Source organism: Oncorhynchus clarkii, unplaced genomic scaffold (assembly GCF_045791955.1).
Source record: "Oncorhynchus clarkii lewisi isolate Uvic-CL-2024 unplaced genomic scaffold, UVic_Ocla_1.0 unplaced_contig_9009_pilon_pilon, whole genome shotgun sequence".
Classification (NCBI taxonomy): domain Eukaryota; kingdom Metazoa; phylum Chordata; class Actinopteri; order Salmoniformes; family Salmonidae; genus Oncorhynchus; species Oncorhynchus clarkii.
Window position 1 is genome coordinate 500001 of NW_027261081.1, and position 25000 is coordinate 525000.

At 45.7% G+C, this 25000-nt stretch overlaps 1 protein-coding gene across 1 annotated transcript in view; it reads left to right on the top strand.

The window, feature by feature from the left end:
* The window catches only part of LOC139404682 (ELKS/Rab6-interacting/CAST family member 1-like), a 424291-nt gene that overhangs the window by 395961 nt on the left and 3330 nt on the right, over positions 1-25000 (top strand). The window contains exon 21 of the mRNA XM_071147289.1: positions 5025-5126. Coding sequence (XP_071003390.1) covers positions 5025-5126 — 102 coding nt within the window. The remainder of the gene's footprint in view (positions 1-5024; positions 5127-25000) is intronic.

A 25000-nucleotide genomic window follows, 5' to 3' on the forward strand; every position in this document is an offset into this window, starting at 1 on the left:
GTAGCTGGAAACGGCAGATTTTTTATGAAATATCTACATAGGCGTACAGAGGCCCATTATCAGCAACCATCACTCCTGTGTTCCAATGTCATGTTGTGTTAGCTAATCCAAGTTTATCATTTTAAAAGGCTAATTGAACATCACAAAAACCTTTTGCAATTATGTTAGCACAGCTGACAACTGTTGTTCTGATTAAAGAAGCAATAAAACTGCCCTTCTTTAGACTAGTTGAGTATCTGGAGCATCAGCATTTGTGAGTTTGTTTACAGGCTCAAAATGGCCAGAAACAAAGAACTTTCTTCTGAAACTCATCAGTCTATTCTTGTTTTGAGAAATGAAGGCTATTCCATACGAGAAATTGCCAAGAAACTGAAGATCTCGTACAAAGCTGTGTACTACTCCCTTCACAGAACAGAGCAAACTGTCTCTAACCAGAATAGAAAGAGGAGTGGGAGGCCCCGGTGCACAACTGAGCAAGAGGACATTAGAGTGTCTAGTTTGAGAAACAGACCCCTCACAAGTCCTCAACTGGCAGCTTCATTAAATAGTACTCGAAAAACACCAGCCTCAACATCAACAGTGAAGAGGCGACTTCGGGATGCTGGCCTTCTAGGCAGAGTTGCAAAGAAAAAGCCATATCTCAGACTGGCCAATAATAATAAAATATTAAGATGGGCAAAAGAACACAGACACTGAACAGAGGAACTCTGCCTAGAAGGCCAGCATCCCGGAGTCGCCTCTTCACTGTTGACGTTGAGACTGGTGTCTTATGGGTAATATTTAATCACATGATCTACATCCACTTTGTAACTTTCTGGTAGAATCCAGCAATGGGGCCAGTCCCATTCATTTGTTTATTTTTGAAATTATATTTAATTATGGAATTATAACGTTGAGAGATGGAGGGAGGGGAATGGAGAGAGGGAGGGAGGGGAATGGAGAGATGGAGGGAGGGAGGGATGGAGGGAGGGGAATGGAGAGATGGAGGGAGGGGGATGGAGAGATGGAAGGAGGGGAATGGAGAGATGGAGGGAGGGGAATGGAGAGATGGAGGGAGGGGGATGGAGAGATGGAGGGAGGGGGATGGAGAGATGGAGGGAGGGAGGGAGGGATGGAGGGAGGGGAATGGAGAGATGGGAATGGAGAGATGGAGGGAGGGGGATGGAGAGATGGAGGGAGGGGGATGGAGAGGTGGAGGGAGGGGAATGGAGAGATGGAGGGAGGGGGATGGAGAGATGTAGGGAGGGGGATAGAGAGATGGAGGGAGGGGGACGGAGGGAGGGAATGGAGAGATGGAGGGAGGGAATGGAGAGATGGAGGGAGGGGGATGGAGGGAGGGGATGGAGAGATGGAGGGAGGGGGATAGAGAGATGGAGGGAGGGGGACGGAGGGAGGGAATGGAGAGATGGAGGGAGGGAATGGAGAGATGGAGGGAGGGGGATGGAGAGATGGAGGGAGGGGAATGGAGAGATGGAGGGAGGGGGATGGAGAGATGGAGGGAGGGGGATGGAGAGATGGAGGGAGGGGGATGGAGAGATGGAGGGAGGGGAATGGAGAGATGGAGGGAGGGGGATGGAGAGATGGAGGGAGGGGAATGGAGAGATGGAGGGAAGGGGATGGAGAGATGGAGGGAGGGGGATGGAGAGATGGAGGGAGGGGGATGGAGAGATGGAGGGAGGGGAATGGAGAGATGGAGGGAGGGGGATGGAGAGATGGAGGGAGGGGAATGGAGAGATGGAGGGAGGGGGATGGAGAGATGGAGGGAGGGGGATGGAGAGATGGAGGGAGGGGGATGGAGGGATGGAGAGATGGAGGGAGGGGGATGGAGAGATGGAGGGAGGGGGATGGAGAGATGAGAGATGGAGGGAGGGGAATGGAGAGATGGAGGGAGGGAGATGGAGGGAGGGGGAGGGAGGGAATGGAGAGATGGAGGGAGGGGGATGGAGAGGTGGAGGGAGGGGGATGGAGGGAGGGAATGGAGAGATGGGGGAGGGGGATGGAGAGATGGAGGGAGGGGGATGGAGGGAGGGAATGGAGAGATGGAGGGAGGGGAATGGAGGGATGGAGGGAGGGGGATGGAGGGAGGGAATGGAGAGATGGAGGGAGGGGAATGGAGGGATGGAGGGAGGGAATGGAGAGATGGAGGGAAGGGAATGGAGAGATGGAGGGAGGGGCATGGAGAGATGGAGGGAGGGGAATGGAGAGATGGAGGGAGGGGGATGGAGAGATGGAGGGAGGGAATGGAGAGATGGAGGGAGGGGGATGGAGAGATGGAGGGAGGGGAATGGAGAGATGGAGGGAGGGGGATGGAGAGATGGAGGGAGGGAATGGAGAGATGGAGGGAGGGGGATGGAGGGGAATGGAGGCAGGGAATGGAGGGAATGGAGAGATGGAGGGACGGGAATGGAGGGAGGGAGGGAAGGGAATGGAGAGATGGAGGGAAGGGAATGGAGAGAGGGAGGGAGGGGAATGGAGGGAGGGAGGGGTTGGGTAGAGTGAGAAAACCAAACAGAAGGAGATCAACCATCACATTTTGCATTGGGTCAGAGACGGAGACAGAGAGGGGGACGTGGTGCCGGAAGGGAAGGGCGAGGGTTTGGGCGTGCCACGGTTCCACTTCACTTCACTCTCTGATTTAAATAATTTTATACGTCTTGTGTTCTGTGTGCATCTACCATGTCCTGCTGAGGAGACTGGCAGCCTGATTGGTCATGTAGATATGATGATTCCCCCCATATCCATGTTCTCTGTTCTCATGTGGTCATCTACCACCTCACTGGATGAGACAGAGTGATCTGACTGCATCACTGCTGATTACCCTGGGACCGGACTTCACAATATATAAACACAACCACTCAATAAAAACAGCATGTTGGGGGGGGGGGTTACTGTGTGTGTGTGTGTGTGTTTGTGTGTGTGTTTAGGTTTACTGTGTGTGTGTGTGTGTGTTTAGGGTTACTGTGTGTTTGGGGTTACTGTGTGTGTGTGTGTGTGTGTGTGTGTGTGTGTGTGTGTGTGTGTGTGTGTGTGTGTGTGTGTGTGTGTGTGTGTGTGTGTGTGTGTGTGTGTGTGTCAATCCACATGAGGATATTTTCCTTTCCTTACTCCTCAGTGACACTTGTTACTCCATATGTGGGTTTATCTCTCTCTCTCTGTCTCTCTCTCTCTATCCCTCTATCTCTCTGTCTCTCTCTCTCTCTCTGTCTCTCTCTCTATCCCTCTATCTCTCTGTCTCTCTCTCTCTCTGTCTCTCTCTTCGTCTCTCCTTACCTCCCCCTCCATCGCTTCCTCCTTCTCTCTGTTATTAGTTTTTCACACCCTCCTCTTCTCCTCTCCTTTAAAGATCTCTTTGAGGGTGTTTTCTCTCTCCTCTCCTCTGCTCTCAGATCAGTTCCAGCTAAAGACAGTGTGAATATGCCGTAGTGGAACTCTCGCTGCGGGGCTCAAAGTTATATTCTACCGCTCTGAAAGAAAATCCAACTCTTCTCGTTCTTCTAACGTCCGTAATGGAATTCATACAGGAGTATTTGCCCTGTAACAGTCTGATAGGGATGTGATAACTCCTTCTGCTAGTGGAGTCGGCTTTGGGAGAGGCACCGAGCTCTGTGCAGAGATTCTGTTTAGAGATGTGTGTGAAGTACAGTAGCACATTCTCTGTTCTTAAACTGCTAGGTTATAAGGTCTATACAGCCTGTACATGTTAGTGAGCACTATGAAAAGGGTATTGATGAAGGGTATTGATGAAGGGTATTGATGAAGGGGGTATTGATGAAGTGTATTTATGAAGGGGGTATTGATAAAGGGTATTGATGAAGGGGGTATTGATGAATGGGGTATTGATAAAGGGTATTGATGAAGGGGGTATTGATGAAGAGGGTATTGATGAAGGGGGTATTGATAAAGGGTATTGATGAAGGGGGTATTGATAAAGGGTATTGATGAAGGGGGTATTGATGAAGGGGGTATTGATGAAGAGGGTATTGATGAAGGGTATTGATGAAGGGTATTGATGAAGGGGGTATTGATGAAGGGGGTATTGATGAAGGGTATTGATGAAGGGGGTATTGATGAAGGGGGTATTGATGAAGAGGGTATTGATGAAGGGTATTGATGAAGGGTATTGATGAAGGGTATTGATGAAGGGTGTATTGATGAAGGCTATTGATGAAGGGTATTGATGAAGGGTATTGATGAAGGGTATTGATGAAGGCTATTGATGAAGGGTATTGATAAAGGCTATTGATGAAGGGGGTATTGGTGAAGGGGGTATTGATGAAGGGGGTATTGATGAAGGGTGTATTGATGAAGGGTATTGATAAAGGGGGTATTGATGAAGGGGGTGTTGATGAAGGGGGTATTGATGAAGGGTATGATGAAGGGTATTGATGAAGGCTATTGATGAAGGGGGTATTGATGAAGGCTATTGATGAAGAGGGTGTTGATGAAGGCTATTGATGAAGGGGGTATTGATGAAGGCTATTGATGAAGGGGGTATTGATGAAGGGTATTGATGAAGGGGGTATTGGTGAAGGGTATTGATGAAGGGTGGATTGATGAAGGGTATTGATAAAGGGTATTGATGAAGGGTGAGATGCAGACTGTGCAACCTTCCGGTTACTAATCCAACGCTCTAACCACTAGGCTACGCTGCCGCCCCAAGACAGTGACCCTTTCTCTTAACATGTGTTCCTCCCATGCAGACACAGAACCATATGAATCTGCTTGATGTTGATAATACATGTATAATCATATTCAACTTTTCTTCTGTTGTCTCTCTACCAGACTCCATATGAAGCTGTAAACATTAGAATCTACTGTATGTTGATTAGAATGTTATTGCTACTCTGTTGTCTCTCTACCAGACTCCATATGAAGCTGTAAACATTAGCTGTAAACATTAGAATCTACTGTATGTTGATTAGAATGTTATTGCTACTCTGTTGTCTCTCTACCAGACCCAGAACCGAATGAATCTACTGTATGTTGATTAGAATGTTATTGCTACTCTGTTGTCTCTCTACCAGACCCAGAACCGTATGAAGCTGATGGCTGACAACTACGAGGCTGAGCATCTGAAGGCCTCCTCACGTTCTGAGCAGACCAATCACAAACCTTCCCCAGACCAGGTAAGAACACATGCAATGTATGTAAATTAAATGTTAATATATACAGTCTTCTAAGGAGAAAGGGCCTATTGGTCCCTGGAATATCTGTTTCCTGTTGAGGAAGACTGCTGTAGCGATGACAGTTCAAATCCTGCTGTAGCGATGCCAGTTCAAATCCTGCTGTAGCGATGCCAGTTCAAATCCTGCTGTAGCGATGCCAGTTCAAATCCTGCTGTAGCGATGCCAGTTCAAATCCTGCTGTAGCGATGCCAGTTCAAATCCTGCATTCAGAATTCACCCTTTCTCACAATCCCTCCAGCTGGTCAACAGGGTCGGTTTATAAAGTCTGGTTTCTGGACGCTGTTCCAAGTGAAACTACAAACCTGTGAGACTGGTAGAGTAGAATGTGACGTTATACTGTATAGTACTGTTACAGTAAGTCATTATAGTCCAGTGTGTTACAGTAAGTCATTATAGTCCAGGGTGTTACAGTAAGTCAGTATAGTCCAGGGTGTTACAGTAAGTCATTATAGTCCAGTGTGTTACAGTAAGTCATTATAGTCCAGGGTGTTACAGTAAGTAATTATAGTCCAGTGTGTTACAGTAAGTCATTATAGTCCAGGGTGTTACAGTAAGTCAGTATAGTCCAGTGTGTTACAGTAAGTCATTATAGTCCAGTGTGTTACAGTAAGTCATTATAGTCCAGTGTGTTACAGTAAGTCATTATAGTCCAGTGTGTTACAGTAAGTCATTATAGTCCAGTGTGTTACAGTAAGTCATTATAGTCCAGGGTGTTACAGTAAGTCAGTATAGTCCAGGTTGTTACAGTAAGTCATTATAGTCCAGGGTGTTACAGTAAGTCATTATAGTCCAGGGTGTTACAGTAAGTCATTATAGTCCACTGTGTTACAGTAAGTCATTATAGTCCAGTGTGTTACAGTAAGTCATTATAGTCCAGGGTGTTACAGTAAGTCATTATAGTCCAGTGTGTTACAGTAAGTCATTATAGTCCAGTGTGTTACAGTAAGTCATTATAGTCCAGGGTGTTACAGTAAGTCAGTATAGTCCAGGGTGTTACAGTAAGTCATTATAGTCCAGTGTGTTACAGTAAGTCATTATAGTCCAGGGTGTTACAGTAAGTAATTATAGTCCAGTGTGTTACAGTAAGTCATTATAGTCCAGGGTGTTACAGTAAGTCAGTATAGTCCAGTGTGTTACAGTAAGTCATTATAGTCCAGTGTGTTACAGTAAGTCATTATAGTCCAGTGTGTTACAGTAAGTCATTATAGTCCAGTGTGTTACAGTAAGTCATTATAGTCCAGTGTGTTACAGTAAGTCATTATAGTCCAGGGTGTTACAGTAAGTCAGTATAGTCCAGGTTGTTACAGTAAGTCATTATAGTCCAGGGTGTTACAGTAAGTCATTATAGTCCAGGGTGTTACAGTAAGTCATTATAGTCCACTGTGTTACAGTAAGTCATTATAGTCCAGGGTGTTACAGTAAGTCATTATAGTCCAGTGTGTTACAGTAAGTCATTATAGTCCAGTGTGTTACAGTAAGTCAGTATAGTCCAGGGTGTTACAGTAAGTCATTATAGTCCAGGGTGTTACAGTAAGTCATTATAGTCCAGTGTGTTACAGTAAGTCATTATAGTCCAGTGTGTTACAGTAAGTCATTATAGTCCAGGGTGTTACAGTAAGTCAGTATAGTCCAGGTTGTTACAGTAAGTCATTATAGTCCAGGGTGTTACAGTAAGTCATTATAGTCCAGGGTGTTACAGTAAGTCATTATAGTCCACTGTGTTACAGTAAGTCATTATAGTCCAGGGTGTTACAGTAAGTCATTATAGTCCAGTGTGTTACAGTAAGTCATTATAGTCCAGTGTGTTACAGTAAGTCAGTATAGTCCAGGGTGTTACAGTAAGTCATTATAGTCCAGGGTGTTACAGTAAGTCATTATAGTCCAGGGTGTTACAGTAAGTCATTATAGTCCACTGTGTTACAGTAAGTCATTATAGTCCAGGGTGTTACAGTAAGTCATTATAGTCCAGTGTGTTACAGTAAGTCATTATAGTCCAGGGTGTTACAGTAAGTCATTATAGTCCAGGGTGTTACAGTAAGTCATTATAGTCCAGGGTGTTACAGTAAGTCAATATAGTCCAGTGTGTTACAGTAAGTCATTATAGTCCAGGGTGTTACAGTAAGTCCATAGTCTGGTCAAATGTAGTGCACTGTGCCATTTGGCCCACAGAAATGATCCATCCTTCCCATATTGAGTCATCTACTAGTCCTGTCATCTGATCTCCCCATACTGAGTAATCTACTAGTCCTGTCATCTGATCTCCCCATACTGAGTCATCTACTAGTCCTGTCATCTGATCTCCCCATACTGAGTCATCTACTAGTCCTGTCATCTGATCTCCCCATACTGAGTCCTCTACTAGTCCTGTCATCTGATCTCCCCATACTGAGTCATCTACTAGTCCTGTCATCTGATCTCCCTATACTGAGTCATCTACTAGTCCTGTCATCTGATCTCCCCATACTGAGTCCTCTACTAGTCCTGTCATCTGATCTCCCCATACTGAGTCATCTACTAGTCCTGTCATCTGATCTCCCCATACTGAGTCATCTACTAGTCCTGTCATCTGATCTCCCCATACTGAGTCATCTACTAGTCCTGTCATCTGATCTCCCCATACTGAGTCATCTACTAGTCCTGTCATCTGATCTCCCCATACTGAGTCATCTACTAGTCCTGTCATCTGATCTCCCCATACTGAGTCATCTACTAGTCCTGTCATCTGATCTCCCCATACTGAGTCATCTACTAGTCCTGTCATCTGATCTCCCCATACTGAGTCATCTACTAGTCCTGTCATCTGATCTCCCCATACTGAGTCATCTACTAGTCCTGTCATCTGATCTCCCCATACTGAGTCATCTACTAATCCTGCCATCTGATCTCCCCATACTGAGTCATATACTAGTCATGTCATCTGATCTCCCCATACTGAGTCATCTACTAGTCCTGCCATCTGATCTCCCCATACTGAGTCGTCAACTGAGTCCACTTTTGTCTTCCACTCGTCCTCTGTTTTATGTCCTCCTTTACACTTTTCTATCTTTCCCCCCCTCCCTCCCTCCCTCCCCCTCCCTCTCTCCCTCCCTCCCTCTCCCCACTCCCTCCCTCCCTCTCCCCCCCTCCCTCTCCCCACTCTCTCCCTCTCCCCCCTCCCTCTCCCCACTCCCTCCCTCCCACTCCCCCCCTCCCTCCCCCCTCCCTCCCTCCCTCCCTCCCTCCCTCCCTCTCCCCCCCTCCCTCTCCCCACCTCCCTCTCCCCACCCCCTACCCCCTCCCTCCCTCTCTCCCCCCTCCATCCCTCCCTCCCTCCCTCCCTCCCTGTCTCCCCCCTCCCTCCCTCCCTCCCTCCCTGTCTCCCCCCTCCCTCCCTCCATCCCCCCTCCCTCCCTCCCCCCTCCCTCTCCCCACTCCCTCCCTCCCTCTCAGTCTGTAATGTTTAATGTATCCCTAAAGGCTCTGTCCTGGTTTACAAGGCAAAGTCATTACAGCCAAGCATAAACAACAGGAAATTACATCTTTCACATTCAATAAACCACAGCACCCTCAGCTGTAAGCTCTCCTATTATTTCATATTAGGCACCAAAACGCATTTAGGCGCACAAAGGCCCTGACACACAGGCAGCATAGCAGACACACACACACACACACAGTACACATGAGAAGAATGTATACACACACACACACACCACATTAGGCCCCAATCCCAGTCCAGTTCTCCATGCTTAGTGTACAGCCTTCCAGGATTTGATTGGCTTTGTCCGTCCATTGTTTTCCCAATGCTCAATCATGTATAGCCTGAAGCCTTCATGATGGACCTATAGCCTTCCAATGAGCCTTACAGCACAGTGTAATGTTACTGTACCATACTGTATTGTCCTGCTTAACAGACAGGCCAGGGAGAGACGGAGAGACATGGAGGGAAGGAGACACAGATCTCTCTAGCAGTCAGTCTACATAAGGAGAAGGAGAGACAGATCTCTCTAGCAGTCAGTCTACATAAGGAGGAGGAGAGACAGATCTCCCCAGCAGTCAGTCTACATAAGGAGAAGGAGAGACAGATCTCCCCAGTAGTCAGTCTACATAAGGAGAAGGAGAGACAGATCTCCCCAGCAGTCAGTCTACATAAGGAGAAGGAGAGACATATCTCCCCAGCAGTCAGTCTACATAAGGAGAAGGAGAGACAGATCTCCCCAGCAGTCAGTCTACATAAGGAGAAGGAGAGACAGATCTCCCCAGCAGTCAGTCTACATAAGGAGAAGGAGAGACAGATCTCCCCAGTAGTCAGTCTACATAAGGAGGAGGAGAGACAGATCTCCCCAGCAGTCAGTCTACATAAGGAGAAGGAGAGACAGATCTCCCCCAGCATTCAGTCTACATAAGGAGAAGGAGAGATAGATCTTTCCCCCAGCAGTCAGTCTACATAAGGAGGAGGAGAGACAGATCTCCCCAGAAGTCAGTCTATATAAGGAGAAGGAGAGACAGATCTCCCCCAGCAGTCAGTCTACATAAGGAGAAGGAGAGACAGATCTCCCCAGCAGTCAGTCTACATAAGGAGGAGAGACAGATCTCCTCAGCAGTCAGTCGACATAAGGAGGAGGAGAGACAGATCTCCCCAGCAGTCAGTCTACATAAGGAGAAGGAGAGACAGATATCCCCAGCAGTCAGTCTACATAAGGAGAAGGAGAGACAGATATCCCCAGCAGTCAGTCTACATAAGGAGAAGGAGAGACAGATCTCCCCCAGCAGTCAGTCTACATAAGGAGAAGGAGAGACAGATATCCCCAGCAGTCAGTCTACATAAGGAGAAGGAGAGACAGATATCCCCAGCAGTCAGTCTACATAAGGAGAAGGAGAGACAGATCTCCCCCAGCAGTCAGTCCACATAAGGAGAATGAGAGACAGATCTCCCCAGCAGTCAGTCTACATAAGGAGGAGAGACAGATCTCCCCAGCAGTCAGTCGACATAAGGAGGAGGAGAGACAGATCTCCCCAGCAGTCAGTCTACATAAGGAGAAGGAGAGACAGATACGTATCCCCAGCAGTCAGCCTACATAAGGAGAAGGAGAGACAGATCTCCCCAGCAGTCAGCCTACATAAGGAGAAGGAGAGACAGATATCCCCAGCAGTCAGCCTACGTAAGGAGGAGGAGAGACAGATCTCCCCCAGCAGTCAGTCTACATAAGGAGGAGGAGAAACAGATCTCCCCAGCAGTCAGTCTACATAAGGAGGAGAGACAGATCTTCCCAGCAGTCAGTCGACATAAGGAGGAGGAGAGACAGATCTCCCCAGCAGTCAGTCTACATAAGGAGAAGGAGAGACAGATACGTATCCCCAGCAGTCAGTCTACATAAGGAGAAGGAGAGACAGATCTCCCCAGCAGTCAGTCTACATAAGGAGGAGAGACAGATCTCCCCAGCAGTCAGTCGACATAAGGAGGAGGAGAGACAGTTCTCCCCAGCAGTCAGTCTATATAAGGAGAAGGAGAGACAGATACGTATCCCCAGCAGTCAGTCTACATAAGGAGAAGGAGAGACAGATCTCCCCAGCAGTCAGCCTACATAAGGAGGAGGAGAGACAGATCTCCCCCAGCAGTCAGTCTACATAAGGAGGAGGAGAGACAGATCTCCCCAGCAGTCAGTCTACATAAGGAGGAGAGACAGATCTCCCCAGCAGTCAGTCGACATAAGGAGGAGGAGAGACAGATCTCCCCAGCAGTCAGTCTACATAAGGAGAAGGAGAGACAGATCTCCCCAGCAGTCAGTCTACATAAGGAGGAGAGACAGATCTCCCCAGCAGTCAGTCTACATAAGGAGGAGGAGAGACAGTTCTCCCCAGCAGTCAGCCTACATAAGGAGAAGGAGAGACAGATATCCCCAGCAGTCAGCCTACGTAAGGAGGAGGAGAGACAGATCTCCCCCAGCAGTCAGTCTACATAAGGAGGAGGAGAAACAGATCTCCCCAGCAGTCAGTCTACATAAGGAGGAGAGACAGATCTTCCCAGCAGTCAGTCGACATAAGGAGGAGGAGAGACAGATCTCCCCAGCAGTCAGTCTACATAAGGAGAAGGAGAGACAGATACGTATCCCCAGCAGTCAGTCTACATAAGGAGAAGGAGAGACAGATCTCCCCAGCAGTCAGTCTACATAAGGAGGAGAGACAGATCTCCCCAGCAGTCAGTCGACATAAGGAGGAGGAGAGACAGTTCTCCCCAGCAGTCAGTCTATATAAGGAGAAGGAGAGACAGATACGTATCCCCAGCAGTCAGTCTACATAAGGAGAAGGAGAGACAGATCTCCCCAGCAGTCAGCCTACATAAGGAGGAGGAGAGACAGATCTCCCCCAGCAGTCAGTCTACATAAGGAGGAGGAGAGACAGATCTCCCCAGCAGTCAGTCTACATAAGGAGGAGAGACAGATCTCCCCAGCAGTCAGTCGACATAAGGAGGAGGAGAGACAGATCTCCCCAGCAGTCAGTCTACATAAGGAGAAGGAGAGACAGATCTCCCCAGCAGTCAGTCTACATAAGGAGGAGAGACAGATCTCCCCAGCAGTCAGTCTACATAAGGAGGAGGAGAGACAGTTCTCCCCAGCAGTCAGTCTACATAAGGAGAAGGAGAGACAGATACGTATCCCCAGCAGTCAGTCTACATAAGGAGAAGGAGATACAGATCCCACCCCCAGCAGTCAGTCTACATAAGGAGAAGGAGAGACAGATATCCCCAGCATTCAGCCTACATAAGCCAGTCCTGGTTTATTGCTCAAATTCCCCCTCTACATCATTTTAACATGGCGTCTTAACTTCTTCACCAGTACATACAGTACAGTATGTATGAGCAATCCTGTCCACCAAGGAGTCCCTTCCATACCCCCAGGCCTCTGGCCCCAGAGGCCCCCAGAACAGAGAGTTATTCAGTTTGACACCTCACTCTAAAGGCTCCAGAACCGGAATGGCCCGGAACAAGACGACATGGAACAGGGAGAGAGTTAGAGTTGATGAAGGAGGGATGAGGGAGTGAGAGAGAGGGGAGGGGGGGGGGGGGTGACACAGTGTGAGATAATGTGTGTGAGACAGTGTATGGGGACTGCTTTCTGTCACAAAGTCAACCTGGAAAATATAGTCGGTGAGAAAGAATGTCTGTTCGGTAAATATTCACACACACACACACACACACACGAGTTTGTGTGTGGCCGTCAACCTGACACACACACACACACACGCACACACACACACATTCCGTTAATCACAGAAACCCCCATCCCATTCGCTCATCTCTAGTTGCCAAGAAAACACTTAGTGTCGCCTCGTCTCTCTCTGATCTGGGGACAATTCCCTGTCATTATTCACAGACGGACAGTCCAATCAAAACAGGAACAACGGCAAGCATCACATCTCTCCACTATGTCATTCTTCCAGTCTGCCATTCCCCTTCACTCATTCTGTTAGCATAGGGAGGCCTAAAACCACACGATACTGCACAGACAGACTGAGAGAGTGTGTTCTTCATCCTGGAGTCCTTCTAGTCGGAACACCCTTTATCCACCTCTCTGATGAAGTCTAAATAAAGTTACAGCCGTCATTAGTCTCTCTCCTTCTCACTCCCTCCCTGATTTATTTCTCTGTTTTTGTTTCTAGCTAGTTGTTACTGTAGCTGTTGTTGTCGTGTTTTTAGCTTGTTGCTACTGTAGCTGTTGTCGTCATGTTTCTAGCTAGTTGCTACTGTAGCTGTTGTTGTCGTATTTCTAGCTAGTTGCTACTGTAGCTGTTGTTGTCGTGTTTCTAGCTAGTTGCTACTGTAGCTGTTGTTGTCGTATTTCTAGCTAGTTGCTACTGTAGCTGTTGTTGTCGTGTTTCTAGCTAGTTGCTACTGTAGCTGTTGTCGTGTTTTTAGCTTGTTGCTACTGTAGCTGTTGTTGTCGTATTTCTAGCTAGTTGCTACTGTAGCTGTTGTTGTCATGTTTCTAGCTAGCTGCTACTGTAGCTGTTGTTGTCGTGTTTCTAGCTAGTTGCAACTGTAGCTGTTGTTGTCGTGTTTCTAGCTAGTTGCTACTGTAGCTGTTGTTGTCGTATTTCTAGCTAGTTGCTACTGTAGCTGTTGTTGCCGTATTTCTAGCTAGTTGCAACTGTAGCTGTTGTTGTCGTGTTTCTAGCTAGTTGCAACTGTAGCTGTTGTTGTCATGTTTCTAGCTAGCTGCTACTGTAGCTGTTGTTGTCGTGTTTATTTTGAATGCTAAATGGCTGGATTACTTTCACCTCATGTCACAGTTTCCACAGCAGCAGGAAAGGGGCTGGTCTTGCTACAGTTCTGTACAGTAGATCACATCATGGCGCTAATGTACTGGTTGCAGTGCAGCAAAATTCTCAGCAACAAAAGAGTGATCAAATTAAGATCCGTAGATATTCCTGCTTTGCGTTTCGGTCCTACTGTCTTCATTGGTAAAAGTATCTGCTTGTGAAACGGTGCTAGTATGTTATTGATATGAAAATGAAATGTTTTAATGCTTTCTGTTTCCTCACGGTAAGTAATGATATTACCAAAATAATCTCTACCTAACCTTTTTCCTCCATTTTTTTATCTAACCAATAACCTTCCTTATTCCATGCTGCGTTGGACTAACTAACCAATAGGATGATGAGGAGGGTATCTGGGCATAGCCAATCCCTGCCCTCTCTCTCTCCGCCATTTTGTACAGAAGGGTGAGCCATGGTCTTTTTACTGGAGAATGCTACTTTCTTCTTAATCATCATTTCCTTCCTCTTTCACATCATGTCTTCCTCCTTCACATCATGTCTTCCTCCTTCGCATCATGTCTTCCTCCTTCACGTTATGTCTTCCTCCTTCACATCATGCCTTCTTCTTTCACATCATGTCTTCTTCTTTCACATCATGTCTTCTTCTTTCACATCATGTCTTCCTCCTTCACATCATGTCTTCCTCTTTCACATCATGTCTTCCTCCTTGTGTTGTGCTCCGGGATGTTGGATCTCTTGCTCCTTGTCACCTCATTCTCCAACCTTGTTCTGTAATTGAATCCATCCTTTTTGGTCCACTTTAACCCTGTCAGTGAGCGTTTGCTTCATCGTTGATCTCCCGTCATTATTTTATCTGATATTTGGTGGTCTGGGGTTTTTCTGCTAATTTGTTGAATATGCTTTGTGTTTGGACCTGAAATCAGCATTTTTACAAACAGTAGAGTGGATCAAAGTGATCATTATGGACCTGTTCAGAGAGTTACAGTATGCAGGCACACACACACACACACACACGCACGCACTCACGCACACACACACACACCTAAGTTCTGTATCTGCTTAGATATCTTAATAATTTTCCCAGTGCGTCATGGAAACATTGCACACACACCATGTACACTACTGGAAGCTTGGCTCTGATTAGCTAGCCATATTCAAATAAATTACTGTCATCTGAAATATAATACTCAGTCCGATCCCGCTCGGCTTTCAAGAGCACTTACTGTTAGGCTCTGAGAGAGAGAGAGAGGAGAGAGGGGGACAGAGAGAGAGAGAGAGAGAGAGAGAGAGAGAGAGAGAGAGAGAGAGAGAGAGAGAGAGAGAGAGAGAGAGAGAGAGAGAGAGGAGAGAGGGGGACAGAGAGTTAGAGAGAGGGGGACAGAGAGAGAGAGAGACAGAGAGAGAGGAGAGAGAGAGGAGGAGAGAGAGAGAGGAAAGAGAGAGAGAGAGAGAGGAGACAGAGAGAGAGAGAGAGAGAGAGAGAGAGAGAGAGAGAGAGAGAGAGAGAGAGAGGAGAGAGAGGAAAGAGAGAGAGGACTCCGAGCCCAAACGACCTGGCCTTCTCCTCCTCTTCCTTCCTTCTCTCCTTCCAACAACAGCGTTCTCATGTTCTCTTCTCCGCTGACAGTGTTGATGGATGGCCTTGTGTACGCAGATTGAATGTACAGCTCTACTGTACATGCTCCTCCATATGAGCGGCACATGTTTTCTTTATATGCCGTTAGCCTAGTGCGTTAGCGTGTTGCTACAACTGGCACCGGTTCCCTATGGGCTTTCCCACACAACAGAGGCTAACTATGCTAGTGTAACGGATGTGAAACGGCTAGCTTAGTTAGCGGTGCGCGCTAAATAGTGTTTTAATCGGTGACGTCACTTGCTCTGAGACCTTGAAGTAGTAGTTCCCCTTGCTCTGCAAGGGCCGCGGCTTTTGTGGAGCGATGGGTAATGATGCCTCGTGGGTGACTGTTGTTGATGTGTGCAGAGGGTCCCTGGTTCGCGCCCGGGTATGGACGAGGGCACGGTCTAAAGTTATACTGTTACACTGGCAGAGCACTAAACACGACTACAGGCCCTGACACTGTTGCTGTACTGCTAATGAATTAGCCTTTAGCGCTCCCCTGCTGGTGTTGGTAGCAGAAAGCCTGCAGGCTGGAATGTACATACACCGCCTGAGCAGTTGAATACAGAAGACACACACATGCGTGTAATTCACCATAGAGCAATGTGTTAGAACAGTGAGATGTTGTGCAGGTCCTGAACTGTACACAGTGACGGGAATCACTTAGCCAGAACTGTGGCTCCTTTCTCCCGCTAGCTCTCATTACCTTCTGACCCACAGGCCGGGCTCCTCAATAATACTGACCCACAGGCCGGGTTCCTCAATAACACTGACCCACAGGCTTCTCAATAACACTGACCCACAGGCCGGGCTCCTCAATAACACTGACCCACAGGCCGGGCTCCTCAATAATACTGACCCACAGGCCGGGCTCCTCAATAACACTGTCCCACAGGCTTCTCAATAACACTGACCCACAGGCTTCTCAATAACACTGACCCACAGGCCGGGCTCCTCAATAACACTGACCCACAGGCCGGGCTCCTCAATAACACTGACCCACAGGCTTCTCAATAACACTGACCCACAGGCCGGGCTCCTCAATAACACTGACCCACAGGCCGGGCTCCTCAATAACACTGACCCACAGGCCGGGTTCCTCAATAACACTGTCCCACAGGCTTCTCAATAACACTGACCCACAGGCCGGGCTCCTCAATAACACTGACCCACAGGCCGGGCTCCTCAATAATACTGACCCACAGGCCGGGCTCCTCAATAACACTGTCCCACAGGCTTCTCAATAACACTGACCCACAGGCCGGGCTCCTCAATAACACTGACCCACAGGCCGGGCTCCTCAATAACACTGACCCTCAGGCCGGGCTCCTCAATAACACTGACCCACAGGCTTCTCAATAACACTGACCCACAGGCCGGGCTCCTCAATAACACTGACCCACAGGCCGGGCTCCTCAATAACACTGACCCACAGGCCGGGTTCCTCAATAACACTGTCCCACAGGCTTCTCAATAACACTGACCCACAGGCCGGGCTCCTCAATAACGCTGACCCACAGGCTGGGCTCCTCAATAACACTGACCTCCAGGCCCGGGCTCCTCAATAACACTGACCCACAGGCCGGGCTCCTCAATAACACTGACCTCCAGGCCGGGCTCCTCAATAACACTGTCCCACAGGCCGGGCTCCTCAATAACACTGACCCACAGGCCGGGCTCCTCAATAACACTGACCCACAGGCCGGGCTCCTCAATAACACTGACCCACAGGCCGGGCTCCTCAATAACACTGACCCACAGGCCGGGCTCCTCAATAACACTGACCCACAGGCCGGGCTCCTCAATAACACTGACCCACACTGACCCACAGGCCGGGCTCCTCAATAACACTGACCCACAGGCCGGGCTCCTCAATAACACTGACCCACAGGCCGGGCTCCTCAATAACACTGTGAAACATACAGTATATCTGGATCTATAATCTGCATCATCTGTAGTATTCTGTCTACTTGGAATAGTATAACTAAGCAGAACGTCTGAACATGTGTTGTACATCTGAAGAGCTACAGGTATGCAGGAAGTCTGAACATGTGTGGTACATTTGAAGAGCTACAGGTATGCAGGAAGTCTGAACATGTGTTGTACATTTGAAGAGCTACAGGTATGCAGGAAGTCTGAACATGTGTTGTACATTTGAAGAGCTACAGGTATGCAGGAAGTCTGAACATGTGTGGTACATTTGAAGAGCTACAGGTATGCAGGAAGTCTGAACATGTGTGGTACATTTGAAGAGCTACAGGTATGCAGGAAGTCTGCAGTATTTTCACTCAAATGAAAGAGTACTTCCTGTCCATTATGGTGTTTACAGCCCCTTCTAGGTAGTTGTGTACAGAACCGTTACAGAACCACCCTGCTAGTCTGTGAAGTTCTACAAAAAACACTTCACTATGAATCAAGTTTAACAGTCTAAACACAGACATGACATTTAACCTTCTGAACTAGCAGTGGACCTTTTAACATCCCCCACACACACACACACACACACACACACATACGCTCACACACACAGACACACACACACACACACACACACACACACACACACACACACAAACACGCACACCACAACCACCACCCTGATTTAAACCAAGGTAAGGAGCCTATAGCTCTACTCTCTGCACTTTGAGCCTTGTTTTATTGGACAGAGAGGACCCACTACCCCATGTACGTAGCAGGCCCATGTACTAACATGACTCAATAAAACAAGTCTGGGTGTGTGGTCGAACCTCTCTCTCTATATATACTATCTCAGTTACGTAGCAGGCCCATGTACCAACATGGCTCTGAGCCCCGGTTCAATAAAACAAGTCTGGGTGGGTGGTCCAACCTCTCTCTATATATAGACACACTATCTCATGTCTCTATATACTATCTTGTGTATGTAACAGGCCCTAGGGCTGTTGCTGTGACCATATTTTCACCAAACTGGCAGTCATAAGTCATGACCGCAGTCAAATTCCATGTGACTGTTGGGTCACGGTAATCACCTCTCAGGACATGCGTTGGTAGTACTCAACTCACTACTGACCTGGCTAATGGTCTGGTACTCAGGGCTCTATTGTCCCTCCATCAGGTCCTAATGGCCTGGTACTCAGGGCTCTATTGTCCCTCCATCAGGTCCTAATGGCCTGGTACTCAGGGCTCTATTGTCCCTCCATCAGGTCCTAATGGCCTGGTACTCAGGGCTCTATTGTCCCTTCATTAGGTCCTAATGGCCTGGTACAACTAATGGTCTGGTACTCAGGGCTCTATTGTCCCTTCATCAGGTTCTAATGGCCTGGTACTCAGGGCTCTATTGTCCCTCCATTAGGTCCTAATGGCCTGGTACTCAGGGCTCTATTGTCCCTCCATCAGGTCCTAATGGCCTGGTACTCAGGGCTCTATTGTCCCTCTAACTACTCTGACCACTCTGCAAATTCCATCGAAAATCACATCAAACACTGATCATCAAAACAGTATTGTGCTTTTTAAAACTCACCTCACTGTGATCGACCAGTTTGAAGAAAGAAGTTCAACAACAACAGAGTGGACACCATGGTCGTTGTGGATGTTGTTTCAAAGCCTAACAATGGAATGGACAGTGTTTTCTAAGGTGATGATTCATTCAAAACACCATTAGGCATATTAGAGGTCATACACAGGTCTATATACAGAGCTTCCAGGAAGTATTCAGACCTCTTCCCTTGTTCCACATTTTCTTACGTTACAGCCTGAATCCTAAAATGGATTCAATCATTTTTTCCCCCTCAGCAATCTACACACAATACCCTATAATGACAAAGTGAAAACAGTTTTTTTTAAGTGTTTGCTAATATATTACAAATAAAAACAGAAATATCTTATTTACATAAGTATTCAGACTCTTTGCTATGAGACTTTAAATTGAGCTCAGGTGCATCCTGTTTCCATTGATCATCCTTGAGATGTTTCTACAACTTGATACAACTTGAGTCCACCTGTGTTAAATTCAATTGATTGGATATGATTTGGAAAGGCACACAGCTGTCTATATAAGGACCCACAGTTGACAGTGCATGTCAGAGCAAAAACCAAGCCATGAGGTCGAGGGAATTGTCCGGAGAGCTCCATGACAGGATTGGGTTGAGGCACAGATCTGGGGAAGGGGTACCAAAAAATGCCTGCTTGGAGTTTGCCAAAAGGCATCTAAAGGACTCTCAGACCATGAGAAACAAGATTCTCTGGTCTGATTAAACCAAGATTGTACTCTTTGGCCTGAATGCCAAGTATCACGTCTGGAGGAAACCTGGCACCCATCCCTACAGTGAAGCATTGTGGTGGCAGCATCATGCTGTGGGGATGTTTTTCAGCGGCAGGGACAGGGAGACCTCATAGGACGGTGGTGAGGGGGGGGGGGGGGCGTTGATGTTTACATGGCTTCAGATAATTGATGCATGTCTGTGTTTTGGTCGAGGGCTCCTGTCTCCATTGTAACCAGATATGTGACTTCATTGTTACCAGTACGTGTGTGGTCTCTGGTTTCTGATTGGAGCGCTGGTTACTGATGTGCCATTCTCTAACTGCAGTTAGATGTATTAGTTGACATTACATCATGCATTTGATAGAAGGAGACGAGGGGAAGAAGAGAGGGGTTAGCAGGCTTTAGGGAGACTTGTATTCCTCTTCCCTCCAATAGAGACACACACTGTGGGTTTGGGCAGGGTGGATGGGCCTGGATGAGGGTAGACTAGAGGGACCTGACATTCAACACCACACTATGTGCCATTATCTAGTAGGACTTATAATGCAGTCAGGGCGAATAGTCAATACACTGATTTATTTACTACGGGGTTGACGAGCAATTTCTACCAGACCAGCGTTTCCTCTGGAGAGAGAGACATCCTCAAACACCCTCTTGTCCCTGTCTCCTCTCTCACCAGCACTCTCCCTCTTCTTTAGGAGAGAGCTTTAGAAGACATGCTTTGATTTAAGAGGTCTACTTAACTCATAGTTATTATACCCTAACAACAGAACACAGAGGTCTACTTAACTCATAGTTATTATACCCTAGCAGAACACATAGGTCTACTTAACTCATAGTTATTATACCCTAACAACACAACACATAGGTCTACTTAACTCATAGTTATTATACCCTAACAACACAACACATAGGTCTACTTAACTCATAGTTATTATACCCTAACAACAGAACACAGAGGTCTACTTAACTCATAGTTATTATACCCTAACAACAGAACACAGAGGTCTACTTAACTCATAGTTATTATACCCTAACAACACAACACATAGGTCTACTTAACTCATAGTTATTATACCCTAACAACACAACACATAGGTCTACTTAACTCATAGTTATTATACCCTAACAGAACACATAGGTCTACTTAACTCATAGTTATTATACCCTAACAACAGAACACAGAGGTCTACTTAACTCATAGTTATTATACCCTAACAACACAACACATAGGTCTACTTAACTCATAGTTATTATACCCTAACAACAGAACACATAGGTCTACTTAACTCATAGTTATTATACCCTAACAACAGAACACATAGGTCTACTTAACTCATAGTTATTATACCCTAACAACAGAACACATAGGTCTACTTAACTCATAGTTATTATACCCTAACAACAGAACACAGAGGTCTACTTAACTCATAGTTATTATACCCTAACAACAGAACACAGAGGTCTACTTAACTCATAGTTATTATACCCTAACAACAGAACACAGAGGTCTACTTAACTCATAGTTATTATACCCTAACAACAGAACACAGAGGTCTACTTAACTCATAGTTATTATACCCTAACAACAGAACACAGAGGTCTACTTAACTCATAGTTATTATACCCTAGCAGAACACAGAGGTCTACTTAACTCATAGTTATTATACCCTAACAACAGAACACAGAGGTCTACTTAACTCATAGTTATTATACCCTAACAACACAACACATAGGTCTACTTAACTCATAGTTATTATACCCTAACAGAACACATAGGTCTACTTAACTCATAGTTATTATACCCTAACAACAGAACACAGAGGTCTACTTAACTCATAGTTATTATACCCTAACAACACAACACATAGGTCTACTTAACTCATAGTTATTATACCCTAACAACAGAACACATAGGTCTACTTAACTCATAGTTATTATACCCTAACAACAGAACACATAGGTCTACTTAACTCATAGTTATTATACCCTAACAACAGAACACATAGGTCTACTTAACTCATAGTTATTATACCCTAACAACAGAACACAGAGGTCTACTTAACTCATAGTTATTATACCCTAACAACAGAACACAGAGGTCTACTTAACTCATAGTTATTATACCCTAACAACAGAACACAGAGGTCTACTTAACTCATAGTTATTATACCCTAACAACAGAACACAGAGGTCTACTTAACTCATAGTTATTATACCCTAACAACAGAACACAGAGGTCTACTTAACTCATAGTTATTATACCCTAGCAGAACACAGAGGTCTACTTAACTCATAGTTATTATACCCTAACAACAGAACACATAGGTCTACTTAACTCATAGTTATTATACCCTAACAACAGAACACATAGGTCTACATAACTCATAGTTATTATACCCTAACAGAACACATAGGTCTACTTAACTCATAGTTATTATACCCTAACAACAGAACACAGAGGTCTACTTAACTCATAGTTATTATACCCTAACAACAGAACACAGAGGTCTACTTAACTCATAGTTATTATACCCTAACAACAGAACACAGAGGTCTACTTAACTCATAGTTATTATACCCTAGCAGAACACATAGGTCTACTTAACTCATAGTTATTATACCCTAACAACAGAACACAGAGGTCTACTTAACTCATAGTTATTATACCCTAACAACAGAACACAGAGGTCTACTTAACTCATAGTTATTATACCCTAGCAGAACACAGAGGTCTACTTAACTCATAGTTATTATACCCTAACAGAACACAGAGGTCTACTTAACTCATAGTTATTATACCCTAACAACAGAACACAGAGGTCTACTTAACTCATAGTTATTATACCCTAACAACACAACACAGAGGTCTACTTAACTCATAGTTATTATACCCTAACAACAGAACACAGAGGTCTACTTAACTCATAGTTATTATACCCTAGCAGAACACATAGGTCTACTTAACTCATAGTTATTATACCCTAACAGAACACAGAGGTCTACTTAACTCATAGTTATTATACCCTAACAACATAACACAGAGGTCTACTTAACTCATAGTTATTATACCCTAACAACATAACACAGAGGTCTACTTAACTCATTGTTATTATACCCTAACAACAGAACACAGAGGTCTACTTAACTCATAGTTATTATACCCTAGCAACAGAACACAGATGTCTACTTAACTCATAGTTATTATACCCTAACAACAGAACACAGAGGTCTACTTAACTCATAGTTATTATAACCTAACAACAGAACACAGAGGTCTACTTAACTCATAGTTATTATACCCTAACAACAGAACACAGAGGTCTACTTAACTCATAGTTATTATACCCTAACAACAGAACACAGAGGTCTACTTAACTCATAGTTATTATACCCTAACAACAGAACACAGAGGTCTACTTAACTCATAGTTATTATACCCTAACAACAGAACACAGAGGTCTACTTAACTCATAGTTATTATACCCTAGCAGAACACAGAGGTATACTTAACTCATAGTTATTATACCCTAACAACAGAACACAGAGGTCTACTTAACTCATAGTTATTATACCCTAGCAGAACACAGAGGTCTACTTAACTCATAGTTATTATACCCTAACAACAGAACACATAGGTCTACTTAACTCATAGTTATTATACCCTAACAACAGAACACAGAGGTCTACTTAACTCATAGTTATTATACCCTAACAACAGAACACAGAGGTCTACTTAACTCATAGTTATTATACCCTAACAACAGAACACAGAGGTCTACTTAACAGTGGGTGGACATTAGGAACTGTATGGACCAGTGGAGGCTGGTGCTGAGGAGCTATAGGAGAACAGGCTGAATGGAACAGAGTCAAACATGTGGTTTCCCTAGAATCCCTCCTTTCATCGGCTAAATGGGTTGTTTGTTCCCTAGAATCCCTCCTTTCATTGGCTAAATGGGTTGTTTGTTCCCTAGAATCCCTCCTTTCATTGGCTAAATGGATTGTTTGTTCCAGAGGATCCCGTCTTTCATTGGCTAAATGGATCGTTTGTTCCAGAGGATCCCGTCTTTCGTTGGCTAAATGGTTTGTTTGTTCCAGAGGATCCCGTCTTTCATTGGCTAAATGGGTTGTTTGTTCCCTAGAATCCCTCCTTTCATTGGCTAAATGGGTTGTTTGTTCCCTAGAATCCCTCCTTTTATTGGCTAAATGGGGTGTTTGTTCCCTAGAATCCCTCCTTTCATCGGCTAAATGGGTTGTTTGTTCCCTAGAATCCCTCCTTTCATTGGCTAAATGGGTTGTTTGTTCCCTAGAATTCGTCCTTTCATTGGCTAAATGGGTTGTTTGTTCCCTAGAATCCCTCCTTTCATTGGCTAAATGGATTGTTTGTTCCCTAGAATCCCTCCTTTCATTGGCTAAATGGGTTGTTTATTCCCTAGGATCCCTCCTTTCATTGTCTAAATGGGTTGTTTATTCCCTAGGATCCCTCCTTTCATTGGCTAAATGGGTTGTTTGTTCCCTAGAATCCCTCCTTTCATTGGCTAAATGGGTTGTTTGTTCCCTAGAATCCCTCCTTTCATTGGCTAAATGGATTGTTTGTTCCAGAGGATCCCGTCTTTCATTGGCTAAATGGATCGTTTGTTCCAGAGGATCCCGTCTTTCGTTGGCTAAATGGTTTGTTTGTTCCAGAGGATCCCATCTTTCATTGGCTAAATGGGTTGTTTGTTCCCTAGAATCCCTCCTTTCATTGGCTAAATGAATCGTTTGTTCCCTAGAATCCCTCCTTTCATTGGCTAAATGGGTTGTTTGTTCCCTAGAATCCCTCCTTTCATTGGCTAAATGGGTTGTTTTTTCCAACCAAACTCGTTTCAGTTCTCCAGAGAGATGTTGTTGTAGTTTTCTGACCCCCAAAATATGTCCTGATTAGATTCCAATGGGAAACATGTGGCGGGTGGAACTTGCAGGGGGTCGTCGTTAAGGAGTTTGTACTCTGTATGGTTTTCATGTCAAATTGGCCTGTGGCTCTGTCTATGGATGTGTTCCAAATGGCACCCTATTCCCTATATATATATATATGTATGTGAATGCACTAAATACGGAATAGGGTGTCATTTGGGACTCTGTCTGTCCCTCAGTCAGACAGCACAGTAGACAGTGGTAGAGACCTCGGTCGGTGATATATATATATATATATATAGGGAATAGGGTGCCATTTGGGACTCTGTCTGTCCCTCAGTCAGACAGCACAGTAGACAGTGGTAGAGACCTCGGTCGGTGATATATATATATATATATATATATAGGGAATAGGGTGCCATTTGGGACTCTGTCTGTCCCTCAGTCAGACAGCACAGTAGACAGTGGTAGAGACCTCGGTCGGTGATATATATATATATATATATATATATATAGGGAATAGGGTGCCATTTGGGACTCTGTCTGTCCCTCAGTCAGACAGCACAGTAGACAGTGGTAGAGACCTCGGTCGGTGATATATATATATATATATAGGGAATAGGGTGCCATTTGGGACTCTGTCTGTCCCTCAGTCAGACAGCACAGTAGACAGTGGTAGAGACCTCGGTCGGTGATATGTATATATATATATATAGGGAATAGGGTGCCATTTGGGACTCTGTCTGTCCCTCAGTCAGACAGCACAGTAGACAGTGGTAGAGACCTCGGTCGGTGACGGGGGAGGGAGGG